This window comes from Giraffa tippelskirchi, chromosome 2, assembly GCF_054371585.1.
Source record: "Giraffa tippelskirchi isolate mGirTip1 chromosome 2, T2T-mGirTip1v1.2.pri, whole genome shotgun sequence".
NCBI lineage: Eukaryota > Metazoa > Chordata > Mammalia > Artiodactyla > Giraffidae > Giraffa > Giraffa tippelskirchi.
Genome location: NC_137276.1, coordinates 187,295,670 through 187,323,313, shown reverse-complemented (window position 1 = coordinate 187,323,313; position 27,644 = coordinate 187,295,670). Strand labels below are relative to the sequence as shown.

At 39.0% G+C, this 27,644-nt stretch overlaps 1 protein-coding gene and 1 long non-coding RNA gene across 10 annotated transcripts; one reads left to right on the top strand and one right to left on the bottom strand.

Annotated features, from left to right (window-relative positions):
- Positions 1-726: 726 nt before the first annotated feature.
- LOC145539051 (uncharacterized) lies at positions 727-3,457 on the bottom strand. The gene is made up of 2 exons (XR_014077534.1): positions 3,093-3,457; positions 727-1,444 (listed from the first exon to the last, which is right to left on the bottom strand). It is a non-coding gene; the product is annotated as an uncharacterized LOC145539051 (long non-coding RNA).
- On the top strand, positions 3,192-27,644 carry CEP97 (centrosomal protein 97). Of its 9 annotated transcripts, none has more exons than XM_081572367.1 (12): positions 3,192-3,307; positions 4,450-4,632; positions 5,514-5,656; positions 6,385-6,543; positions 7,479-7,580; positions 9,303-9,416; positions 9,966-10,132; positions 15,052-15,216; positions 16,090-16,223; positions 16,900-17,677; positions 20,992-21,067; positions 22,724-27,644. In XM_081572367.1, the coding sequence occupies exons 4-12, from the start codon at positions 6,415-6,417 to the stop codon at positions 23,426-23,428; spliced, it is 2,370 nt and encodes a 789-aa protein (XP_081428493.1). In that variant the 5' UTR covers positions 3,192-3,307; positions 4,450-4,632; positions 5,514-5,656; positions 6,385-6,414; the 3' UTR covers positions 23,429-27,644. The 9 variants fall into 9 exon arrangements, with proteins under 9 accessions (XP_081428493.1, XP_081428491.1, XP_081428488.1 ...); XM_081572366.1 differs by lacking the exon at positions 3,192-3,307 and adding an exon at positions 3,326-3,656; XM_081572369.1 differs by lacking the exon at positions 3,192-3,307 and adding an exon at positions 3,617-4,351.

Sequence of the window (27,644 nt, the reverse complement as noted above, 5' to 3'; positions counted from 1 at the left end):
TAGCCTACCAGGCTCCTCCGTCCATGGGATTTTCCAGGCAAGAGTACTGGAGTGGGGTGCCATTGCCTTCTCCGAGTGAGAGACAAAGTGATAAGTAAAACTTTATTTTCTTGGGCTCCAAAATCACTGCAGATGGTGACCTCGGCCATGAAATTAAAAGGCACTTGCTCCTCGGAAGAAAAACTATGACAAACCTAGATAGTGTATTAAAAAGCAGAGTCATTACTTTGCTGTATAGTCAAAGCTATGGTTTTTCCAGTAGTCATGTACAGATGTGAGAGTTGGACCATAAAGAAGGCTGAGCAGTAAAGAATTGATGCTTTCAAACTGTGGTGTTGGAGAAGATTCTTGAGAGTCCCTTGAGCTGCCAGGAGATTAAACCAGTCAATCCTAAAGGAAATCAATCCTGAATACTCTTTGGAAGGACTGATGCTGAAGCTGAAGCTCCAATACTTTGGCCACCTGATGCAAAGAGCCGACTCATAGGAAAAGACCCTGATGCTGGGAAAGATTGAAGGCAGGAAGAGAGGAAATGACAGAGGATGAGATGGTTGGATGGCATCACCGACTCAATGGAGATGAGATTGAGCAAGCTCCGGGAGATGGTAAAGGACAGGGAAACCTGCCGTGCTGCAGCCCATGGGGTCACAAAGAGTCAGACACAACTGAGTGACTGAACAACAAACCTTGACATAAATCACAAAAAGTCACACAAAAAACCATAAATCAGATAAAAAGCTTTTTATTGTAAAAAAGGCACATTTTCAAAATTTTTAGTGTCAAAATTCTTTAGATTAATAACATCTTAGTTTTAAAACTTTGAAGTTATTATACTTACTTCTTTCAAATGTAAGCTCTCACCCTAATTAGAAAATCTCTTTTGTTTGTCAAGAGAAATGGCACTATCCAAAATGTTGTTCCAGTTTTCTGTCTACCTAGTCTCTTCATGTTATCTAAACTTGTACATAATACCCTCCTGAAACTACTCTGTAAAAGGTTACCATCTACTAATCCAACAGTCTCCTTCCTACCACTATTCTACCTTTCAATTCATCCTTGTCATATGAGCAATTTAACCTTTCTGAAACACAAGTTTCATTTTGTCACTCTCTCAATCAAAAGCACCAAGTGAAAACTAGTGGAATGAATAGTGGGAAGTAGGGTGAGGCCAGGTTATGGTTCCCCAGAAAGTTAAATTTCGAGAGGGAAGTTTTTGAGGAGGGGATTAATATGATAAAAGGTGTTGTTTTACTTCGATCATGCTAGTAGCAATGGGCAGATGAATTAGAGATGGGGAAGATAAGTCAAGGCAATCAGCTGTTGCAGAGATCAAGTATACTGTGCTGATAGGAGGGAAAGTCTTCCTTCTGCTGTCTGGGCCGGCCAAAAAATGCTGCCTTGTTGAGAAGTTCATGGCGTTGTTCAGTAGAATTTTCCAAATTGCCTGCAGAGTCCAGTGCAGGGTTTAAGGGATAGACAAAATGAAGCAATTTAGTTAAAGTGTAGCAATTTGATTTTGGATGCAAAGGCTGAAGTACAAAAGTGTCTGTGGTATGATTATAAGGTGTTGCTGGCTCACTTGGGCATGTGAGACTATGCCCAGGGACTATGGCCGCTCTCTTTAAGAGCTATGACTATACTCAGTTAACCCCATAAAGTGAGTTCTTTGGCCCTTTTCTCAGGAAACCAGGTCAGACAAACCAAACAAAACTCTGGATCTGCTATTGCTGTAAACTAGCAGAAACCTGCACTCCTTAAGTACCTTCTGGGCTTCCAGGAACCCCCTCCCAAGTCATTACCCTGCAAAGTTGGAGAGAAATGTAAACCCTTTCTCGTTCCCTGAGCTAGAGACTCGTCTCAGACTTCACCAACTGTTCCAGGGAACAAAGGTTAGTAGGAGAAAGAATTCAGGCTTACATTTTTCTTAGACCTGTATAGTAAGAATGTGCTTTCTACATAAGGGGGTTCTTGGTTAGAAGGAAAAAAATTCCTAGTCTTAATTCCCTCTTGAGAGCTAGGAAATTTGTCTTCAGACTAACACAGTGGGAAACAGGGTTTGTTTATTTATTTAAGTTAAAGCAGCTGTAGTCCGAGAGAGAGAAGGAGGATCCAGGAAGGAGGGAATGCTCACAGAATCAATTTCCTGGAAACCTAGAAGCATAAGTTACGGGGATGTTTTTCAAACAGAAATTATCAGAGATGTTGGACATGGCTGTCTCAGAAAGATGGAAATTCAGAATAAAGATTGCAAGAGGGAGTGAAGGAGTGGGTAGTGGAGATTGGAAGCTCCACATTGTCAGGTGCTGTCAGATTAGTTTCATTACTATCTGCCTCCACCTGCAGTCTGTGCTGTCGTTTCATCTTCTGCCTCTGAACCGTTTAGAGCCTACCCATCTTTTAAGCCTTAGCTCCATTCACTTCCTCCTTCAAGCCTTTTCTGAAGATTATAGTTTCTATTTCTTTCTCCATTCCCTGAAAGCTTATTGAATTCATAGTTACAATCACAGTAGTTAGCATGTTAATTGTCGTATCAAAAGTGTAAGCCTACTCCCCTACAGTAAGGCAGTGTAATTTTTTAGTTTGGAGACTGTACTGTAAACTTCTTTTGTATACTTCTTGGAAAAATTCTGGGTTTTATACTTATTAAATACACTTCTAGGTCTAAAGTTCTGTTAACTATTCAAGAACAACTACTTAAATATTTGAAACTGTATAAAAGCTTCTATCCCAACATGCTTTAACTAAATTTTCAAACAAGATGTGTCCATTTTGACTATCTCAACAAAATCGCCTATAGCAGAGTTGAACACTTTGAACTTATTCAGAATTGTCGATAAAGGGGGCCGCACCCCGCACCCCCCCACCCCCCCACCCCCACCCCCACCCCACCCCACCCCCACCCCACCCCCCATTGCTAAACTTCTAGCAATAAGTCCTCAAATTAGGTCTGCATTGAGTAGAGACCTTTATAATCATTCCGATGATAAAAGTGTCAAATTTCGAAAATACCTAGAAAAGAGAGTGAAATGATCACTTAATAATAGTTTGCTTCTCTGACAAATTAGGGAGTTGACCAGGTTTCCCAAACTCACTCAGATTCTCAGATTCTAACCCGGGTTTCGCATCATTAGTTGCAGGGAGCCAATTGGGCCGTTTGGGTGCCGTGCATCCTGGGAGCTGTAGTCTCAAGCTCGCTCCTCCCGACCACTAGATCCACCGAGCAGCCGGAGGACGGTTGCCTGGTATTATCAGCAAGCGGGAAGTATGGCGGCGGCGGGTGCCGCCGCGGCTTTGCCTCCTGGAGAAGGTAAGGCGATCCCCACCCTTGCGTGCCAAGGTTTACTCCATAGAACTGAATTAAATAGTTGCCAGGTGGAGAGAAGAAGACTAGGTTTAATGGGTGCAATTCTGGACCAGTTCTTTTGATGCCGAGTTGTGGGCTTCGCGGAGGCGCGCTGCCCTCTGGGAGTTGTAGTCCCTTGGGCGCTGCCTCGCTCTGCGGCGTCGCGGCGAGGTCCAAGCAAGGGACTACAAGTCCCCAGAGACCTTCGCGCTACCGGGCGCCGCGGGTCCCGCGCTCCGGAGGATACCTAATCTGCGGGTTTCTGCCTGCTGTGACCGTTCTTGGATGTTTACGTTGAGTTCTGGGTACCCAGGTGAAAACTGTAGGATCTCCCCCTTTCTCTCAGTTCCTAGAACGTTCAAGAAACCCTCTATCAAACACAGTTCCCTAGATTGACGTTGGACCCTTTCTTGGAAGTGTCCCAATGGCCAAGATAAAATCTGGGGATTATTCATAGCCCACAGTTCACCACCCCTTGTTATGCAGACGGGATTCTGGGATCTAGTTTGGTCGCTGCCCAGCGGGGCGTAGGTGCTTCCGTGGGTGCTGTGTGAGCGGAGCTCCTTTGTTTTGGTTACAGCTCGGAAGCTCTGGGTCACAGGCAGGGCGGAGGGTCGAGGCCCTTTTCCACCGCTTAGATCTGGCTCATTATGCGGGAGAGAGGGTCGAAGAGGTGTTTCGATCCCTTTGAATTGTGTGCAGAGGCTCTGCGTTTTCCTGGGACGGAAATATATAGCTTTCATCAAACTCTTAAATCCAATGACCACCTGTCCTCCCAAATGCTAGAAGCCATTAGACAATGGAAAAACGTTGATATCCTTCAGGAGAGCTATCTTGCATAATTATTTCCCGCAGTAATCTTAATCTGGGTAGAAATTTGAAACTGGCAGTTTCTCTGGCCCCTCCCCCCTCAGATATCTGCTACTCTTAAACTCCACCTCCCCAACCCACTGAGGCTATGAATGTACTGATAATAATAGCAGTTAACATTTATGGAGCACTTTTTATGTGAGCCAGATTATGTTCTGAGTGTCTTTTTTTAAACATTATCTCATTTTCTCTGTAACAACATTATAAGGCAAGTATTATTATCATTCCTATCTTAGAGAGGAGAAAAATGAGCCCCAAAGAGATCAATAACTTGCCCAATAAACCACCGTGTTTAGTGGAGCCAGAATTTGAACGTCTGTTAAGTATACCAAGTCATGTTATTGAATGCTGTGTGCCAGGAATGGAATTGAGTGCTGTTCATAGGATTTCGATTTTCATCTCCATATCAATGTAATGAAGTAGGTATATTATTCCCATCTTGTAGTTGAGTCAACATAACTATACTTTGATTTTCAAAATAGTTTGGGCACTTTATGATATACTGGTAGTTAGATTGTAAGCAGGTTGATCTCTATCAAAAGATGAGTTACATCTAAAAAAAAATACTGTCATTACTTAGGCATAAAATAGGGAATAATAGTTCACATTTAAATGTGAAGAATTCCAGAGTATTTAATATCATAGAAACTTGAGTAGTTGTTGTTCTTCAGTTGCTCAGTCATGTCCCTCTCTTTGTGACCCCATGGACTGCAGCATGCCAGGCCTCCCTGTCCTTCACCATCTCCCAGAGCTTGCTCAAACTCATGTCCGTTGAGTCGATGATAGTATCCAACCATTTCCTCCTTTGTTGTCCCCTTCTCCTCCTGCCTTCAGTCTTTCCCAGCATCAGGGTCTTTTCCAAGAGTCATTTCTTCCCATGAGGTGGCCAAAGTATTGGAGTTTCAGCTTCAACATCAGTCCTTCCAATGAACACCCAGGACTGATCTCCTTTAGGATGGACTGGTTGGATCTCCTTGCAGTCCAAGGGACTCTCAAGAGTCTTCTCCAACATCACAGTTCAAAAGCATCAATTCTTTGGTGCTCAGCCTTCTTTATGGTCCAACTCTCACATCCATACGTGAATATTGCAAATCTAGGTATAATTTGATATTTCTAAGGGAAAGTGAATAATTTAATTCTGTAGTCACTTAAAAATCAATTGCTTTAGTTTTACAATCTTGATATTTATTTTGCTCTAGTGTTTTTTAACTCTAAATGTATAAGATTTTATGAGTATAATTTTATCCCTATGCTCAGCTTTGTATTTGTATTTTCTAACAATTTCCCTTCTCTTTTCAAGGATCAGTCGTCAATTGGTCAGGGCAAGGGCTACAGAAATTAAGTCCAAACTTACCCTGTGAAACTGATATTCATACTTTGATTCTGGATAAAAATCAGATTATTAAATTGGAGAATCTTGAGAAATGCAAACAGTTAGTACAGGTAGGTATTGCTATGTGGGGAAAATAGTTATATAAGACCAGTTTATTATTATACAGAATAAAGCAGTAAGATAACAAATGTAACTCTGTAAGCCTAGAAAGTAGTAGGTATTGCCTTAAATTAAAAAGAATTAATAGCTAAAATAAATTTAACAATAAAATAATTTAATAAAAATTAAAAAATTAATTTTTGCATGATGACTATTAAATGATAATTTTAAAATTTCTCCTGAAAATTAACACATTTTTGCCACCTTTAAAGTATACTCTACAAAGAGCATTTGTTAATAAAACATTTTATGTTGGCTAAATAAACGTTTTATGTTACTTCATGGTAGAGGTAAAGAGTTGATTCATTCGTTCATTCAACATTATTAGACCCTTCTTATGTGTCTGACATTGTTCTAGATTTTGATGGAGACAGTGTAAGGACTCCATTATTGTCGAGTTTACATTCTCAAGTAGTTGCTGGGTTGAACATATTTTCTTTTAGTGCTTGGAAGAGGTGTGGGATTGTTCAACTTTATCTGTATTTTCAGTTGCTTAGGAGTGACAGCAATAATAAATAGTTACACTGCAGAATATTTAGACAAAGTATGTGAAAAGTACAAACTGAGTTTATATATTTGGGGATGTTTGACCATATGAACAAATCTTTTTAGCCACCCTAATGTGAAACTAATATTTATATTTTACTCCTAAGAATAATGATATGTTTTCTTTCCTCAGTTGTCTGTGGCTAATAATAGGCTGGTGCGGATGATGGGTGTGGCCAAACTGACCCAACTCAGGGTGTTAAATTTGCCTCATAATAGCATTGGCTATGTGGAAGGCCTAAAGGAACTAGTTCATTTGGAATGGCTGAATTTGGCAGGAAATAATCTCAAGGTGAATTCTTTCTTTTTTTTTTTTTTTTTTAGTAGTTTTTTTTTTAACTTCACAAAAGTATTTGCTATGAAAAAGGAATTCAAGCAGTAGAGAATTAAGTAGAATAAAAAATGAAAGTATCCACTCCCATTCCCCAGAGATAATTTCAGTTACCATAAACTAAAAAAAAAAAAATCTCGTTTTGAAAATTCATGCAGAATTAAACTCTGTGTGCATGTTTAATGGTACAGTGGAGAATATACAGTTTTAAAAGTCAGGAGATCTCATTTCTGGTCCTGCTTCCATCACTTAGTAACTATCATTTGGGGTAAATTAATCAGTATTTCTGTGTCTTTTTTTTTCTTTTTTCTTTGTTTGTATTTTTTGTTTTCTGTGTCTAATTTTTTGATATTCTAGACAAGGGAACTGTATTAAATGAAGAGAACTGACTTATCGAGCATGTAAGGTTTGCTCTTCTAACCACCTTAACTGTTTTAAGTCATTCAGTCTCATGACAGCCTATAAATATAAAGTAGGTACAATCTTTATGTGTATTATATAGATGAAGAAACTGAAGTACAGAGAAGTTAAGTAACTTGCCTAAGCTCACACAGTCAAGAAGTTGCTGAGCCAGGATTTGAATCCAGGCAGTTTAGCTCCAATGTTAACTTGTAAACTCGATGATATATCAGCTGTCATGTGTCATCACTGTTTCTTGAAGCTGTAAGTATCTGGCATGATATGATCCTCTGCTCTAGGGGGATAATGAAGGTAGAAACTTGCTATATAACAATATGCCAAATTCTGTTGGTACTGCCTCGTCTTTCTCTTGCTAAGTGCTGCTCCTCTGCTTCTGACAATAAGAAAGAGGGAAAAGGGTCAGCTACAAGGAAGTAGGGAAGACTTTCATTTTTTGATTTTGTGTGCATGAAATAAATTTCCTTTTCTTGTAATAGGCCATGGAACAAATCAACACCTGCACCTCTCTACAACATCTCGATTTATCAGACAATAACATACCCCAGATAGGTGATCTATCTAAATTGGTATCACTGAAGGTAAGTGTGTTTTCTATGTCATTTCTGAAATTTTATACTAAAATACCAAGAGAAAGTGACCTAATTGATCCGTATATAGATCTGCAAGAATAAATTGTGTTCATTATGATAAAAATTCTATTAGTGTTCCAAAAATTAAGTATGCAACTTTTTCTTGTTAATTTCTATTACTGATTTACTTTAACTGAAACTGGTCATTGTAGTTAAAGTTAATGCTTATTTACTGTTCAACAAACATGATGAAATTCCCTTCATGCCTAGTCTGTCAACATTAGTGTCTTTAGTTGTATAGCATCAACAGTGCATAACATGTTGGTGGGGCTGAGAGTAATCATTCCTGTTTGACACTGAAGATTGCTATTTCCTTTTAGTGGTAGATATTAACCTCACTTTAGAAAATCTATAGCCTATAGCACTTTTTATGAAGGGGAATGCAATAAAATAAATATGTAACAGTTGAAATCAACAGCTTCTTAAAACATGAGTAGGCTTTTTCCATATTTTTACTCTGTTGGATATCATTAGCATGAGATGAATTCATTAAACCTCAGAAATGGTATTATTACTTCAACTTTTGCCATTCTTTTAGCAGAAATCATTTTTAGCAACAATTACTCTAAAAATTTGATGTAGTCAGATACTGAGAGAATTCAAATGAACTAAAGATGATTGAAAGTTTTTTTTTCTTTCTTTTCTGGAATGGAGGCAGGATTAGTTTATCAGAATCCTGGTGTTGAGAGTCTTCAGTTTATTTTTCACTGTTGCTGTCTTAATTTGAATTTGAGTCAGATTTATCAAGTACATTCTACCTACCTCAAGTTTTAAGGTACCAAGAGAATATAGTTGCAAATCATAGTATGTGGGTTATCTCTCCCTTGTGGAAAATTTGCTTTCTATTGATTGCTAATGTGGAGAAGGCAATGGCATCCCACTCCAATACTCTTGCCTGGAAAATCCCGTGGATGGAGGAGCCTGGTGTAGGCTACAGTCCATGGAGTCGCTACGAGTCAGACACGACTGAGCAACTTCACTTTTACTTTTCCCTTTCATGCACTGGAGAAGGAAATGGCAACCCACTCCAGTATTCTTGCCTGGAGAATTGTAGGGACGGCAGAGCCTGGTGGGCTGCCGTCTATAGGGTCGCAAAGAGTCGGACACGACTGAAGTGACTTAGCAGCAGCAGCAGATTGCTAATTTGCTTTCTACCTGATTGTTTCTCTTTTTTGTTGTTGTTTTGGCACAGGCAGGATATCTTATTTCCCTAACCAGGGATGGAACCCGTACCCCCTGCAGTGGAAGCGCAGAGTCCTAACCACAGGACCACCAGGGAATTCCCTGTAGCTTGTTTCAATAAATGTTTTCTTTCACTTTTCTCACCCTGTATTTTGATGTTTTAAAGGGAAATGAACAAGTATTCATTTCCTTTGTATTGAGTTGAGAGTTGCTCAAGTTTAAATAACTTGCAACATGCCTTTTGCTAAACTAAGCATATATTCTTTGGCAAGTCTTTAAACTTTCTTGAGCTTATTATATGGATGTGAAAAGAGTGTTGGACCAAATGGCCACCTAGGACCCTTCTAGCATTAACAGTCTTTGATTTATGTGTAATGAGAAGTTATAATAAAATAGATCACTTTCCTTTTGTATACATTATTTTGGTTTTATCAAAATAGACCAGTTTGTCTATTTCCATTTGTAATTCATTGCATTTTTACTTTCAAGACCCTGCTTTTACATGGAAATATCATCACCTCTCTTAGAATGGCACCTGCTTATCTACCCAGATGTCTTGCTATACTTTCTTTGGCGGAAAATGAAATCCGGGACTTAAATGAGGTAAAATTTGAGGGTATCTTATGGGATCCTGGGAGCTGGAAACTCAGGAGAGGTGCAGGAAAAGGTGGTGAGCTCGCTTTAGATGAGCATCTTGGAAGAAACTGCTATCAGGATGAAACACTTGGCTCCAGAAGACCATTATTTTTCTTTCCACTTTTATTTAATGTCAGTAGGTTATTAAGGCTTAATTTCATTTGTAATTCTGCACTCTTCACTCCACTGGAAAGTGATTGTTGGTGGAGGACATCTACATTAAAGGGGTTAATAAGGCATACTCTGTACCTTTTTCTGGCTTCTATTATGTTTTCAAAATAGGGTTCTCTTTGCTAGGAAGCAGTGCTTTCTAAAGGACTTTGTGCAGCCAGAACAGATGGCCATATTGTTGGAATTTTTGGAGTCAGTGAATAATATAAGAGTGTTACTTGTCACTTTTCAAGACAAGAGGGAAATTGTTGCATTCTCAAACTGCCAGAGATGTGTAATCAGCGGAAGCCCTGTGCTTGCCACTGAGTAGTCCATTTCATTCAACAAAGATGTCCTTTGTTCCAGGTCTCTTTTCTGGCATCCTTAACTGAACTGGAACAGTTGTCAATCATGAACAATCCATGTGTGATGGCAACACCTTCCATCCCAGGGTTCGACTATCGGCCATACATCGTCAGCTGGTGCCTAAGCCTCCGAGTCCTAGATGGATATGTGATTTCTCAGAAGGAAAGGTGAACGTGACCCCTTTAATGTCACATTTATCATGGAAATTAACTGACAAGCTCATTTCTGGCTTACTACAAATTAAGAAGCTGAATAATGCTTGAAATATTAATTTAGAAATTAGTAATTAGTGCAGTTATATAGTAGACTCTGTGCTGTTCATTTAGGATTTTCTATCTTTTCTAAAAAAGGATAATAAATATCATCTTAGAGGTTGGGGCTAGTGAGTTTAATTTCATGCCCAACATACAATAAATTGAGTTCTAAAGATTCTTTTGTTATTCAGTTGTTTGGGGCTTGGAGCATTTCTGTATAGAAACCATGTTATGGGTGCTATGTAGGATTTTAGATCAGTTCCACAAAAACTTGCGTCCATCATATTGTAAAGGCACTATTAATAACACCTTTGGACCCAACTACTCTTTATGAAAGTGACTGTGGGAAAATACATGCGGAGTTCCAATTTGGAGCTGGTAGCAGACATACTGACTGGTCCTCATCTTCTAGCCATGTAGCAGCAGAAGTGATACTTTGATCACTAGATGGTACAATGATCTCTAGATCATTGATGATTTCTTCAGTTCAGAACTAGGACCCCTGCATGATGGGGTCTTCTGGAAGCTGGCACATGATCAGTGGGGTCAGAGCTGTAGGGGAGGTAAGGATCAAGGTTGTAGACAAGAAGGGGTGGAGTTAAGAGAGGATAGTGAGAATTGAGATGACTTTATCCTCGTCACCGCCTCCTTCTACCTCCTCTTTTCACTGCATACATATGTGCATTCATGGGCTCAACACACGTCGTATTCTTTCTCACCATTTTTGTCGTTCTGTAGCAGAGACTGATAGTCACTTGGTGGTGTTGCCGATGGGAGGAGGAGTGGTAGATACTGACAGGGTTTTCCTTGTCTTTCTCCCTTCTGTTTTCATCTCGTTGTGGACAGGGTAGGGGCAGTGAGGAATGGCAGCCAGGAGCTACACAGTGGCGGTGCTGGGGAAGGCTGACGTATGTCAGCTCTAGTTTGCCTGCAAACAAGTGTGGCTTTTCATTTTTGCTGCAGTGAGTGCTGCTTTGTACTCAAACACCTTGTTTTGTTTCAAACTTGGTTAATTCTAAAGCTGGAATGTGGATTTACTTGGATTTTCTTTGAACATAAAGACGTTACCAGATTTTTCTAGGGGAGTAAGACTGGTAACATTTTCATATGTGGGAGGTATCATGGTGAGATGGGCCAAGAGAGTAGGACTGGTAACATCTTCATGTGTGGGAAGTACCATGGTGAGATGGGCCAAGATAAGGGTTTGGCATAAAAAGAGACCTGGGAGGAGAAATGAGACCTGGTCAGGAGAGAGAAGAGAAAACTTCACATCTTTCCCTACCATCCGTTAGCTGTGTGGCCTGGGCAAGTTCCTTAACTTCTTTGATCTTTCGTTTTCTCATCTGTAAAATCTGGTACCTAACTTTCAAGTATGCTCTGAGGATTAAAGATTGAGGATTAAGGATAATGGGTATAGCATACTGATCATGTGGTAGGGGCTTAATAAATAATAATTGGCATTATTACTTAGGGATGTGCGTGTGTTTGGTCGCTCAGTCATGTCCAACTTTGTGAATCTTTGGACTGTAGCCTGTCAGGCTCCTCTGTCCATGGGATTTTCCAGGTAATAATACTGGAGTGGATTCCCATTTCCTCCTCCAAGTGATCTTCCTAACCCAGGGATCGAACCCACATCTCCTGCATTGCTGGTGGATGCTTTGCCACTGAGCCACTGGGGAAGCCCATTACTTAGGGATAGGAACTAGGAATTGAAGAGGTTTTTGTTTGTTTGTTTTTGGCTGCACCACTCAACTTATGGGATCTTAGTTTCCCAACTAGGGATTGAACCTGGACCCTCAGCAGTGAGAGCTTGGAGTCCTAACCACTGGAATGCCAGGCAGTTCCTCACAAGCTATGTTTCTATACTGTGGAAATGGTTTTAATCCAAGTGACTTAAAGGTGAATTTGCGTCTTTTTTTAAAACTTTCTCCCTGAAGTTTTGCAAATGTCTAATTTCAGAGACTTCAGGAGGTTGGGAAGAGTAGACTTTGTTTGAGGGGGTAGCTTCTCTCTCTGATTCTCTCTGTGGGATTCACTTCAGTTCAGTCACTTAGTCGTGTCTGACTCTTTGTGACCCCATGGACTGCAGGAAGCTTCCCTGTCCATCACCAACTCCTGGAGCTTACTCAAACTCATGTCCATCGAGTCGGTGATGCCATCCGACCATCTCATCCTCTGTCATACCTTCTCCTGCCTGCCTTCAATCTTTCCCAGCATCAAGGTCTTTTCGAATGAGTCAGTTCTTCACATCAGGTGGCCAAAGTTTTGGAGCTTCAGCTTCAGCATTAATCCTTCCAATGAATATTCAGAACTGATTTTCTTTAGGATTGACTGGTTTGTTCTCCTTGCTGTCTAAGGGACTCTCAAGAGTCTTTTCCAACACCAGAGTTCAAAAGCATCAATTCTTCAGCCCTCAGCTTTCTTTATAGTCCAATTCTCACATCCGTACATGACTACTGGAAAAACCATGGCTTTGACTAGATGGACCTTTGTTGGCAAAGTAATGTGTCTGCTTTTTAATATGCTGCTTAGGTTGGTCATACCTTTTCTTCCAAGGAGCAAGCGTCTTTTAATTTCATGGCTACAGTCACCATCTGCAGTGATTTTGGAGCCCCCAAAAATAGTCTGTCACTGTTTCCATTGCTTCCCCATCTATTTGCCATGAAGTGATGGGACCAGATGCCATGATCTTAGTTTTCTGAATATTGAGCTTTAAGCCAACTTTTTCACTATCCTCTTTCAGTTTCATCAAGAGACTCTTTAGTTCTTCGCTTTCTGCCTTAAGGGTGGTGTCATCTGCCTATCTGAGGTTATTGATATTTCTCCCGGCAATCTTAATTCCAGCTTTTGCTTCCTCCAGCCTAGTGTTTCTCATGATGTACTCTGCATATAAGTTAAATAAGCAGGGTGACAATATACAGCCTTGACTTACTCGTTTTCCTCTTTGGAACCAGTCTGTTGTTCCCTGTCCAGTTCTAACTGTTGCTTCCTGACCTGCATACAGATTTCTCAGGAGGCATGTCAGGTGGTCTGGTATTCCCCTCTGTTTAAAAATTCTCCGCAGTTTGTTGTGATAGCATATAATTTAGAAATAGTTTAAATGTAATATTTTAGAATTTCTATATAATCACCATTGAAAAGAAGACTAGAATGTAACCAGCACTTCAGAGGTCTTCTTTGTCCCACTCATCATAACTCCCCTCCCCACTATAGTGACTTTTTGATAATTTAGAAAGATTATTTTTTTTCCTTGCTATTATGGAGCTCCCACCAGAGTAGCTAAAATTAGAAGTATGAGCAATACGTTTAGTTTTGATGAATATGTAGAGCAATTGGCACTCTCATTAACTGTTCTGGAAGTATAAATCGTGCAGCCACTTTGAAAAACTAACAGTATTTGCTGAATTTAAACATATAAGTACCCTATGACTCAACAGTTTGACTCTGCTATATACCCTAGAGAAATAGGAGCTTATGTATGCCAAAAAAAATGCATAAGCATGTTCATAGCAGCCTTATTCATAATCACTCCAAACATAATCACTCCAGCCTTATTCATAATCACTCCAATTTGGGAGCTCTGTGGGACATTTGGGAAATGTCAGTCTGTAAAGAAATAACTACAGTACTGTTATCACATCTCAAACAATTTAACAATAATTGCTTAATAACACCAAATATTAAGTGCTTATGTTTAGTCCTCATAAATGTAGTTTTTAAATAGAATTTTGGAAACTGGTTCCAAATAAGGCCATACGTTGTAATTGCTTGATGTATTTAAGATAGTTCTTTCTTGCTCTCTTTTTCAGTATCTTAAAAGTTTATTGTTTATTGCATGCTGCATGGGTTGGGTGTGCTGATTTGGTCGTTGTCACTTGGGGTCTTGTAGTGTGATCACAGTCAGGGCTGGAGTCATTTGAAAGGTCAGCTTGGCTAGAGGTCCAAGATGATGCTTTCAGATCTCTCTGTGGGCCCCCGTCTCTTTGCTTTGCTTTCTTTTTTTCTTTTTGGTTATTGACAAAATCAGATTATTTGTCCTACAGAGTTTCCTACTGTACTTATTTTGCCAATTGCTGCGTCCCCTTGTCCTTTGACATACTCTCCCCTTTTGTGTTTTCTGTATATCGGTAATTGTAGGTGGAGGTTTGATCAGATTTTTGTGGGGTCAAGGACAGCTTTTTGGGTCTTGTTGAGAGCCACGTGGTATCTGGTTGTCTCTTATGTTATGAGTAGCTGTTAACGATCAATGCCTAAATCCATTAATTCATTGAGAGTTGCAAAGTGGTGAAATTTTAATTCTATAATTCATTTTTAAATAAGCTGGAATACTTCTGTGAAGTAACTATTTGGTTACTCATTGGCATAGTTTGTATAGAAAAGATGGAATTAATAATATTTAATTCTCCCCCTTTATCAGTTTTTAAAAATAATGAGGTGGTAGCTCACTAGCATCGTTCAACTGTGACCAGCTGGCTTTAAAAAAGCTATCATTATGAACTAATGGATTTAAACACAATTTATGTATTTAGGTACTTCAGTTTGACAGTGAATGGAGGAAATACTTATTGCTTCTTTGAAGGTAATTTTAAAATATTTGGAACCATTTAGTACAAATCATTGGAAGTGCCCCTAAGCAAGAAAAAACATTTAGAACATTACAGGAGTAAGGAGAGTGAAGCAGAGGATAATTTTTCTTTTTAACTTGAATGTTATTCATGAAAAACATCTAGTGATGCTGGAAAGGCAAATTAAGAAGGAAGATCATTATTGCTTAAAAATGTATCTTGTCTACCCCAGTGCCAGCCCTTTTTCTTTCTATCCCCCAATTCCAGTTTAAAAGCTGAATGGCTGTATAGTCAAGGCAAGGGGAGAGCGTATCGGCCTGGCCAGCACATCCAGCTTGTCCAGTATCTGGCTACAGTTTGTCCTCTCACTTCTACACTGGGCCTTCAAACTGCAGAGGATGCCAAACTAGAGAAGATTCTGAGCAAGCAGAGGTAAGTGCATTTATCTGTAGCAGCTGATGAGTCTTTCCTGCAGAGTTTGTAGGATTGGAGCAAGTGCTACAGCCACATTTCTGGATCCCTGGTCACCGCAGCGGTCTTGCAGAGGAGCCAAACCATGCAGTGCAGTCTGGTTTCCTCCCCAGCAGCTGCACTGCTTGCTAGTCATTTCCTGAGCGGGGAGAGCCTAGCAGCCTGGCAGCCTGGGATTTAAAATAACTTCATTTGTTCTTTTAGTGTGGGTGTTTCACATGAGTTTTTAAATACTAACATTATAGAGACTTCCCTGGTGGTCCAGTGGTTAAGTATCTGCCTGGCAATGCAGGAGACACAGGTTTGATTCCTGGTCCCGGAAGATGGCACATGCTGTGGAGCAGCTAAACCTGTGCACCACAGCTACTGAGCCCAAGCTCTGCAACGAGAGAAGCCACTGCAGTGAGAAGCCTGTGCACCAGAACAAAGAGTAGCTCCCGCTCACCACAACTAGAGAAAGCCCATGCACAGCAACAAAGACCCAATGCAGCCAAAAATAAATAATAAATAAAACTTTTAGAAAAAACTTAAAATACTAACGTTGTATAGCTAGAAGCATTTTTAGTAGTCGCTTCTTTCATCAGAGATCCTGTCTATGAAGGTTTGTATGTGTGTGTATGCTTATGATGGTGTCTGACTATGTAATTTAAAAGTAAATTTCTTAACATTTTCTACCCATGAGACTTTGTAATTTCGAGGTCATTAAAGGTATGTACTTTGAAAACTTGTAAATTTCTCCCTTCTTGACAGTGTTACCTGTGGAACTGTCGAAGGAGGCAGAGAAGCTTTCTTTTTTTGATTTGTGTTAAATCACATGAGGTATTCTGATTTTAGATTTCACCAGAGGCAGTTAATGAACCAGAGCCACAATGAAGAGTTGTCTCCTCTTGCTCCTGTTGAATCAAGGGCATCCCTTGTGCCAGAGCATTCCAGCCCCATTCAAGATGGCCAGGTAGTCCCAGAAAGCGGTAAGAAGTTAACTGATCTCTGGTCCCTTTTTGTTTGATCTGTTTGGTATCATAAAACAGGAAACAGTACATATTTTTAGAATGTTTTATTTGTTAGCTCAAGTGAACATTTGGATCTTTTATTTTATATATATGTATATGTATATGTATATTACACAAATGGCAGCTTCCCTTTTGGCTCAGTGATAAAAAAATCCACCTGCCAATGCAGGAGATGTGGGTTCAACCCCTGGATCAGGAAGCTCCCCTAAAGAAGGAAATGGCAACCTACTCCAGTATTCTTGCCTGGAAAATTTCATGGACAGAGGAGCTTGGCAGGCTGTATAGTCCATGGGGTCATGTCGCTAAAGAGTCAAACGTGACTTAGTGGCTAAACAACAACAATATACACAGACATATATAACCATTAAATGTCTTAATTTTTGAAAACATTCAGAGGACTGCCACCTTTTTGACTTGACCGAGTACTTTGATTATTTTTATGATTATTGCAAGAATTAAGTTTCTTAAAAATATTTGGTTTGATATTTTAAGGCATTTTGGAGGAAATTACTGAAAGGATTTCATTGCCTTTTACTATATTTCAGGGATTAGATTTCATTAAAGGGATAAAACTGAGAAAATATCCCTCCTTAAATATTTAATATTTCCAATGATATTCTGTTGATTCTTTTAGAACCTGTCATCCAAGTCAATTCTTGGGTTGGGATAAGCAGTCATGATGACCAATCACATGCTGTTAAGAATAACTTTCCAACCTCTGTACACACTGCAAGATATTCTCGAAATGACCTGCACCTGGAAGACATCCAGACCGATGAGGACAAGTTAAATTGCAGTCTCCTCTCTTCAGAGTCTACTTTTATGCCAGTTGCATCAGGACTCTCTCCAGTATCACCTACAGTGGAGCTGAGGCTGCAAGGCATTAACTTGAGCCTAGAAGATGATGCTGCTGCAGATGAATCTGTGAAAGGGCCGGAAAACCAAGGCTTATCAAACAAGGAAGAGGAAAAGGCTTTGGGGGCTGCAAATGAGAATTCTGTTCAGATGACAAAAAATGCAGTTGGTACAGAGATAAATGAGAAAGATGGACTGTTACCTTGTCCTGAGCCAACAGTCACCAGTGCCGGCTTGAAGAATCACACCCACAGTCTTACGTCTTTTCCTGAGTCAGTTGGACACAGTGTCTTCCATACGCAGCCAGACAGTGAAGAAGCCAGGTTTCAAACAGCTTCAGAGAAACTTCCCTGCAGGGTGTTAACCCAGAAATCTGTTCCTTTGGGACAGGATAAAGTTGCCTTCCAGAAATTGAATGAAGCAGCCACCAAGCTTCAGGCCTGTTGGCGGGGCTTTTATACCAGGAACTACAACCCACAAGCTAGAGATGTGCGCTATGAAATCCGTCTTCGCAGGATGCAAGAGCACATTGTCTGCCTAACTGGTGAAATAAGGAGGTGGGTGAGAAGTCTGTTTTAAGGCTTTTACTGTGAAGGTGCTGTTTTGTTCGTTTGGGGGTGTCAGATTCTTAGCATTGATTCAGAACACTGAATCACTGCTGTTGTGGCTGGGACACTTTCCATACCATGTTGCCACTCTAGGTTTGTCTCTGACACTGTACTGAAAGCATCTTGAGAGCAAGGACTGCAATATGTGCCTCCATATCTAGTGCCGAAATTGGAACATAGATGCAGCATAGCAGTAAACATTGGATGAGATTCATGCCTTATGGACATCTATGTACCCAAACACAAAAGATTCAGAAGATGTAGAAAAACTGAATGAGTATAAAAATGAGACGATGAGGACGTCTACATAGAACCCAGTAGATGACATAAGAATTGAGGAAAATGGTAGGGGCTTAGAAGGGGTTAAAATTTGGGGGCTATGGTGGAAGTTATGTGTTCATTCTATGACTTACATGTTTTCATGACTGTCACCCAGGGAAATTAGGATTTCATACATTTATTCTGAGTATCAATCCTGCACCTGGCTGTATTTACTGATATTATCAAGTGGGAGAGGAGGAAGAGTAAAGGAGACTGAGAAGGGACAGCCAGAGTGAGAGGAGAATTGGGAGAGAGTGTGTCCCAGCTCCAGCAGGGCCATGTTTCAAGGGAGAAGAGAGGTGCTGTAAGAGGACCGAGAACTGTATGCTAGATTCAGCAACTGGCGGTGACTGTGTTGAGGGTCCCCAAAACTATCGCCAGGTTTGATTTGCAAAAAGGACTCTTGACTCAAAAAAGCTCTTCTTTATGTTCATGTTTATTATGGTTTATTGGAGTGAAAGGATATAGCTTACAGTCAGCACAGGAAGAAGACACACAGGGCAAAGTTCAAGAGAGACAAGTACAAGCTTCTAGTTGTCTTCTTCCCGTGCAGTTTTACAGGTGGGGCTCAATTCTCGAAGCAACAATGAGTGAAAACACATATGAAGTATTGCCAACCAGGGAGCTCGCTCAAGCCTTGGCATCTGGGGTTTTAATTGGCGGTCAGTCACCTAGGTCAGTCCGTGTGACTGACCTTAACTACTCAGACCTCGGCCCCCACCCAAGGTCAAACTGATAACATTGTAGCCCAGGGTCTCAGGTGAACCAAACTGGTGTTCACCATAAAGCACATTGTTAGCATAAACCAAGGTCTCAGAGATACAAAGGTGCTCTTATCAGGCAGGATATTCCAAAGGTTTAGAGGTTATCTCTCAGAAACTGGTCAAGGCTAATCCTGTCTTTAGGATGTTTGAGTTTGAACATTTGAGTCCTGCTAAGTTAACCCTTTCTTGCCCAGTGTGCTTCCTAAGAGCAGCTTCAGGGGGTAGTGGGATGAAGTCAGTTTGGAAAGGACTGAATAATAGAAGAGAGGTGAAGAGTGAGCACAACCAGCTTTGGACGAGTGTTGCTGTGACGAGGAGAAGGGAGCAGGTGGTTGCCAGAGGAGAATCTGGAGTTAAAGAAGATTCTTTTTTAAAGATGGGAGATACAGAGGAGGTTTATGTGTTGGTGGAAATGATTCAATAAGGAAGGAAAAACTGATGGTGCAGAGCAATGAAAGAAGTGCAGAACAGAAGTTCTTGAGAAGGTGAGATAAGAAGAGGTTCAGTGCACCAGCGGAGGGAGTGGCCTGAGGTAGGAGCAGGGGCAGGTAAGGTGGTAGGTGTTGATGGTGGGGGATGCAGAAGTCCTGTCTGATGGGTGCTTCTCTTTTTTCAGTAATATACCAGATGTGGTCAGCACTTGGAAATGAGGGGATGAGGATGTGAGAGGTTGAAGGAGAGAGGTGTGAAGTATGGAGTATTTATCTTAAAAGTGAACGTATAAAGGGAATGGAGAATTGCTGGCTAGTATGAGGAAAAACTTAAAAGTGCAAAACAATAAGTCAAACTGTGATTTTTATCAGCAACTCTCAGCTGTTCTGTTCTGATTTTGGACCCGGTTCAGCCAGGAGTGGGTTTTTTCCCAGGTGTACATGGTAGGGGAGAGAGGGAAGATCAAGGGAGCTGAAGACAATTTGAAGGGAGATGATTATAGTGATAGATCTTGGAACTTAAATGAGGTAAAAGGAAAGACAGGAGAAAGACATCATTTGTATGGTGGTCATAGATGAGGATTGGACGTCCAGGTTGTTGCAGATTGTGGCAAGAACAAGTAAACTGAGAGGTTTGTGTTGGTGCTTGAAATTGTTTTTTTAAATGGTGTAGTCAAAATACTTGAGTCTAGAGTGGGACTGACATGACTTAGCAACTATAACGCCACCACTACCAGAGTGGGACTGAAGATGACTGATAGAGCATCCATGTGAATGTCAGGGGCTCCAGAAATGACCAGGGGAACAGGGCAGAGAAGAATACTAGTGCTGAGGCTTCAGTGAATGGGGGCCGATAGTGGGAGCTCAGTACTTGAAAAAGAGTTTGGGGAAATTTAGCAGGATGGCTGGAGTTCTTGCAGGAGGAAGATTAAGAATCATTTGTAAACAACAGTGGGCAGCAGTGTTCTGACCCTGATGTATAAGTGAAAAAAATAGCTGCCACTTGAGAGGGCTACAGTGCCCTTGGAAGTGCGTCTGATTTGGTCAAGGAGAAGTTCAGAGAAGAAGCTGAGTGTATACATGGGGGTTTGCTAATTATAATTCAGGAGTCCCACATGGTGCAGTAAGAAGGCTTGAGGGGCTGGAGAAAGTAGGTCAGAGGTTCAGAACAAAATGGGGTGACAGTTTAAGAGATACTGGACAGCTAAGGGAACCCTAGGTTTGTGATAAGTTTTAAGTATGGAGCGGGGACAGTGAGCCCACAGTGAAACTTTAATGAATGAGGGGAAGTTATGCACAGGGAAGTCTGTTGATGATAGCAAGGAGTATGTCAGGACCCGGAGCAAACAGGGATGTGAAATTTGATGGGATTAGTCCTGCTGGTCTCTTCAAAGAGGAGACCAGTTCTCTTCTCTTTGAAGCTGTGATCCTGATCCGTTCTGCTGCTCTTGCTCCTTCTGTGTGTTTGGCTGTGAAATTGAGGCCAGACAAAAAAGAGCCATTTAATATTTTATTTTTCAGTACTGGCAATACTTTGTAGAATCAGTATAATCTGAATTTCAGTCACATCTAATTTGGCTTCTATGTTGAGTCATAGTTTAAAACTAAAGTTTCACTTAGATATTCTAAAAGTGGAAAGCACTTATTAGATTATTAATCTCTTTACAATGAATATGTTTATTTGTCATAATAAGTATAATTCAAAGCACCCTTTCTTGTGTCAGTAATTGACTTTGAATTATTATAGATTAAGAAAAGAAAGAGATGAAGAACGGATTCAAAAATTTGTTCAAGAAGAGGCTGTCAGATTCCTTTGGAACCAGGTAAGCCCCTTCCTGCTGATTTACCTGTGTAAATGAAGAAAAATTCTAGATTTACTAAGATAATCATAGAATAGTTACAGGCAAGGTAGCACCCTTTCTCAAGGTTAAGGATGTGGTTTGTGTTCACTGCCACTAACTCTGAACTAGGACAGTGAATTTTGTTACATTTTATTTAATCTGAACAAAAATATTTTCATAATTTTGACCAGAAAAATAAAGAACTATAACACTGAAGGAAAGTGTAAATTGAAGGATATTGGACAACTGTCCAACAGATATAAAAGGCCTAATTTAAGTTTCAAGTAGCTGTCTTGTTTTATCTTTTAAGACTATTTGAATGAAAGATGATTGAAACAGTGTGTGATGGCTACAATATGCATGTCCTAAAAAGTCCACATGACTTCCAGGTAGAGAGTTTGAATCCTGAAATAGCACGCTATGGGGACAGTTCAGACATCGGTTTTACTATTATTGTATCCCCACAAATAGTTCTGGGTGATTATTCCTTGGAAGTATTTTTAGAAAAGAATTTGTTATAATAGGATTTTACCTATACTGTCATCTTAGAAAATACATAGTAAAAGGTCTGGAAAGATACATATCAAACTACTATCAAGGATTACCTTGAAGGATGGTCTAAGGGAAACTAAAAAATTCTATATACTGCTTTCTTGTTGCAGATGTTACAGTAAAATTCTGAGGTTTTAAGTATACTTTAAAAATGTAAAGGTCCAGGAATCCCCTGGCAGTCCGGTGGTTAGAACTGCACCCTTCCACTGCAGGGGGCATGTGTTTGATCCCTAGTCAGGGAACTAAGATCCCACAAGCTGTGTGGTACAGCCAAAAAAAAAGAAAAAGAAGTAAAGGTCATATTATCAAGAACTCCAGGAATTTTTAGGTATTTTAGAGTTGTGTATACTTCATTGTTAGGTTTTTTCCCTCTCTTTTTAAAATAATTAATTTTTGGTTGTGCTGGGTCTTCGTTGCTGCAAGAGGGCTTTCTCTAGTTGCAGGAACCGGTGGCTACTCTTCATTGTGGTGCTCAGGCTTCTCACGAAGTGGCTTCTCTTGTTGCACAGCACAGGCTCTAGGCACACCAGTTTCAGTAGTTGCGGCACATGGCCTCTGCGGTGTGTAGAATCTTCCCAGACCAAGGATTGAACCTGTGTCGCCTGCGTGGGCCGGGGGATTCTTACCCACTGTACCACCAGGGGAAATCCTACATTGTTAGTTTTAAAAAACTCTTATCTGGAATGGGTATCTACAATGAGACTTCCATTTTAGAGAATCTACTCATATTAATAGGTTCTATTGTATCTTGTTAAATAGACTTCAGTGTATTGAGAACCTTATTGACCCTGTAGTCAGCTGTATGTGTGTTATTGTGCTTCTGATTATCTTTCTAGTAGGAGCAAGTGAATTGCTTTGGCCCATTCCTGCTTTCCTGCTTTCCAACAATGCAAACCACTTTTGCCAACGAGGTCTAAGCTGGGGGTGCTGTGGAAAGGATCAGGGGAGTCAGGACATTTCTAACTCAAGTTTTACCATCTGCCGTTTACCAGCTTCCTGAATGTAGGGGAGAAAAAACCTCAAGGGACAGTTGTAAAATAGGCATGATTTATATTTTGTAGTGAAACTGTATCCTTTGGTTTGCAGGTAAGGTCTCTACAAGCTTGGCAGCAGACTGTGGACCAGCATCTAAGTTCCTGCCATATTGATGTTCCCCCTATATCAAGTACTCTGGTGCCATCTAAACCTCCTTTATTCACCCAAAGTCAGGAACCATCTTCTGATCAAAATTCTGATTGGTTCATTCCTCCTGATGAAGCTCCTCAAGAGAAATCCTTACCAGAATTTCCAGACTCTGGTTTTCATTCCTCCTTAACTGAACAAGTTCACTGTTTACAGGATTCTTTGGATTTTGAAAAAAGTTCCACAGAAGGTAGTGAAAGTTCCATAATGGGGAATTCTGTTGACACTGTCAAGTATGGCAAAGAGTCAGACGTAGGGGATGTTAGTGAAGAACATGGTGAATGGAGTAAGGAAGGGTCAAACAATGACCAGGATAATAGTCTGCTTGAACAATATCTAACTTCAGTTCAGCAACTAGATGATGCTGATGAAAGGAGACATTTTGATGAAGGAACGGGAGATAGTAAGCTTTACCTACCTCATTCCCCTGAAAAGTTAGATGTTTTATCTGATAGTGCTTCTGTAGATGTCGCTCATGACGTATCTCCTGCTTTGCAATATGAAGTCAGCCAGACACCAGAGAATTGTGAATTAAATGCAGACGTACAAGGGCAGCAGTCAGAATGTGATTCTACATTTCAGGTATTGCATGTTGGTATTATTGTATAGCATATCTGGTTGCCTGAAAAGCAGAAGTCTATTTAATTTAAGAATATTTTCAGTTGGCTTTTTTTTGCAGGGGGGAGAATATTTCTCCCAATTTTGTTACTATCCCCCCACCCCGCCGAAACCTAGGTACTGAGCTAAATCTTTGTTTTTATTTTGTTTGCTTTTTATTTAGCTATAATGTATCAAACAATATTTATATTGAAAGCCACATGCACTTTATTAACAACTAAATTGCCTCAACAGTATTCCTATGTTTTGATGTATTCATTTCCTTTCAGAACTAAACTTGAATACCTTAAAGGAGATAGAAATTTTACCTTAAAGATACAAATAAGAGAATTTTAATTCTTCTGTATGTGAGAAAGTTAATTATGTAGTGAGGAATACAATTTGCTACAGTAAATATAAATGACAAATACAAGGATTGTGAACTATTGAAATTCGCCAGCCTCTTTGGAGTAAGAACATGTGTTTTTAAGCCTTTTTCCTCCCTATGAATCCATGAAAGACTTCTTGTAAGCAAACAGGAAGAAAAGGTAAAATGATAGGATTTTTCAGTGGGGATAATTGTTTCATGGAAAACTTTAATGTTATGCATCAATTTTAACATATGAAGCAAAGTTTTCTGTCCAGAATTAAAGTGAAGCTTGTTTAAAGGGCAACACAAGAATATTTCTGTTAAGTATAGGCTGCATTCACTTGGGATAATATCCCAGCAAACATTTATTATCTTTTCATGTAGTGATTTTTCACCCCATTGATAAGCATTTCCTGGTGGCTCAGTTGTTAAAGAATCCACCTGCAATGTGGGAGACTTGGGTTCGATCCCTGGGTCAAGATGATGCCCTGGAGGAGGGCATGGCCACCCATTCCAGTATTCTTGCCTGGAGAATCCCCATGGACAGAGGAACCTGGCAGGCCACAGTCCACGGGGTCACAGTCAGACACGAGTGAGTGACTAAGCACATGCACAGATAAGCATTTATGTGCCAATATATTGCCAGAAATTAATGTACGCTTTCTTCGTTCCTGCTTTGTATTTGCTTATATATTTCAGCAGAGGCCCATGGTCATTTACTTAACTCTTGGCCTCGTAGAAAAGAACATTTAAAATAACACCAGTGGTAGACTAGGAATGGCATTTTTTATAAGGACTATTTTCTATCTAAATCTGAAAAAGTGCCACATTTGGAAGACAACGTAATGGTGGTAAAGAAAAAGTAAACCTCATTTATTTCTTTATTCATTAAAAAGAGTATATATCTGTAACTCCAGGAAGAAATGATAATATTGTGTTTGTATGTTAATAAATGCATTTGCAAATCAAGGATAATTTTTGGAAGCTTGAGATTCTAATCTTTGAGAATGTTCTAATATCATTGAACACACATATCTGACTTCCCCCTAGTTTGTGTGTACAGTGATTTAAAACTATGGCAATAATTAAGTATTCTCTAAATTCAGGTGCTAAATATGTATTCATTATTCAGTTGCAGTCACTAGGTCCCCTTCTTTAAAGTTACATAAAACAAAAGCTGATCCTTCCAAGAATAAAGTCAGGGATCATATGTTGTACTATGTTGCGAGTTAGAAACTTTTATTCACTGTGGGTAAGATGTACTTTTCTCGGTTTTTAAATATGTAGCACTCAAGTTGAGAAGACTTGGATTTCATGCTCAGAAATCCAGAATCTCTTGCAAAGGAATGATTTTCTGTCTCTTATAAACAAACAGCAGTCTTACATTGAAAAGATTTTCCCCAGTGAAGCATGTGTAACATTGATGTGTGTTAAATAAAAATAGAATTTTTAACTTTTTGAATAATGCTGATTATCTTTCGTGAATGATTTTGAATTTCTTCTTAAATCTACCCTATTTTTCTATTTTATAGTTAAGTGCCTCATTTGCTGCCCGTAGTTAGACAAAGGAAAGCCAACTTGCACTGCACTAGTACCAAAGTGCTGCTTCATGGTGCATTAATTACTTATTAATTTCTGATAAAAGCTCCTGAAATGTTGTGGTTCAGTATTACCTAGTAGGTTTCTGCCGACGTCTCCTCCCTCTTCTTTTTTTTTGAGAAATGGCAAAACACAACTGAATTCATTTGAGCATTAGCGTTTACAAGCAAGATTTCCTTTTTTTACCTTTGCCTTGTTTTTCTAGCCCATAAATGTTATTCAGCATACTTTTAATTTGAAATTTGCAGAATATGATAATGACTAATATCCTACTCTTCATTCTATTTAACTTTACTAGTGTTTTGAAGTGTAAGAATATTAAGTAGCCCCCAACCTGCACTGTACAGATTATCTTAAATGTAAATAGGATGAAAATAATGTATATTAGAATGCAGGAAAACTGTGGCATAGATAATATATTTTAATAGGTTTACAGTCTAGTTTAAAATAATTTATTTAACCAAGATATTTGGTTTTAACTCTGTGGGCTTTTCATTGGTCTGGCTGAAGAGGCAATGGGCCTCGTATGGTTTAGGAAGTTGAGCTTTACCACGGTATTTGTGTTTTTCTAATAGATGTTTAGTTCAGCTGTGCTATTTTAATTCAACTCTCTTGATTGATGGCCAATTCAGTATATCAATTAAATATTTCTTCAGAAGCACAGAATCATACAATGTGAGAATTTTAAGGACCTTAGGGATTGTCTATTCTAATCTCTTTGTTTTAAAGATAAAACTAAAGCACAGAGAACTTAGATGACTTTTTTGAGGTTATAGCTAATTTATAGGAAAAGAAACTGTGGAAACTGAAAAGTTACTGTATTCTAGAATTTTCTTATACATGTTCTATTATTCTTTATTTTTAGTAAGTCAGTAGAAAGTCTGTAAATATTTTTCATTTTCTTTGAAAGCGAAAAACTACTTCTAAGAGAGCTAGAGCTCCACCACTCAAGGCAGAATTGCTTGTAGAAAACAACTGATTTGTTCAGAACCCTGAGTGAATTTTCTCCAAGAAATGTGATTTGATTAAAATGGTTTTTAAAGAGTAATGCAGTAGAAACTAACATTTGAAAAGAATAATTACATCTTGGAGTCTATTTCCTTGATGACAAGAAGTGTAACAGATTGCTGAGATATATAAAGTTTTCTAGTGAAAAGCTAGTTTGATCATATTTCATCTTCAGTTTCTCAGAACAACAGATGTTAAAGTTTGACTCTCCTGATATGCAGAAAGCTTCAGTGATGACAGTTGATACATAAATAATATAGTTTGGTTTTATAAATTCAATTATAAAAGGCCTTATAATATGCATGTTTTTAGGAAAATATTTAGCCACCCAATTGTTAGTATATACGGAGAATACTTTATTCTTGAATATGTGGGTGCCATTCTTGAGCGTGGATTTGTCTTTTGTTTTGGATTATTTTAAATATATAAACACCATAATAGTGTATTTTCCTGTTAATCTACTTAAGATAGGTCTAGCTCCACTTTTAATAAGTATTTTCAGAAACAACATGGACTTAAGATATACTGTCTCCCTTTAGTTAGTTAGTTTTTTTGGCACCAATTCTTAGACTTGGATTTATAACAATAATATAAAATATAAAAAATTTTTTTTTCTGGAGAATTAAGACATAATAAAAAGGGAAAATATAAAATGAGTCTGGTCAGTTTCCCACTTGCAAGTGAAAAGTGAAAGACTTGATTATTTATTTTGCCACATATTTATTGTAATATTTTAACTTCTAAATATATGACCTCCTTATTTATGAAATAAAACAAAAATGGTCTGTAAGGGACATCCTAAGCATTTTTAGTGATACTGTTTTCATTGATCAAACCTATTGTGCCATATTAAATTTAAAAGTCAAGTAAACAGAGTAGTCCTCATAGCCCTTGAAAGAAACAGATAATTAGTTGTCTTTTAAAAATGAGGTGCTTTTTATTTGTGAATGAGTAGAAATCATACTATAATTTAATTCCTTAATTGATTTTAGTGGATCGCAAGAATCACTCTGTAGAGTCTTTGTTCATTTTCTGATTAAGTTTCTTTGAGTGTTTTGAAATCATTTTAATGTTAACAATATGAGTTTAAAAAATAATTTGACTTTTCACTATTTTTAGGTTTCTCTTTAACTTTATTGTAGAAATAGTAGATGATTTAAAGTGGTTGTGGATTGTTTTATGAAGGTTTACTTTATATTGTACTTAATTTGTATTTGAGTCTCTAATTCTAAATAAAAATTTGTATATGTG

Coding starts and splice junctions, on each gene's coding strand:
- CEP97 (XM_081572362.1), top strand. CDS start 3,265: ATGGCGGCGGCGGGTGCCGCCGCGGCTTTGCCTCCTGGAGAAG. Junction 7,581..9,302: donor CTAAATTGGTATCACTGAAG/GTAAGTGTGTTT, acceptor TTTACTTTCAAG/ACCCTGCTTTTACATGGAAA. Junction 10,133..15,051: donor GTGATTTCTCAGAAGGAAAG/GTGAACGTGACC, acceptor CCCCAATTCCAG/TTTAAAAGCTGAATGGCTGT.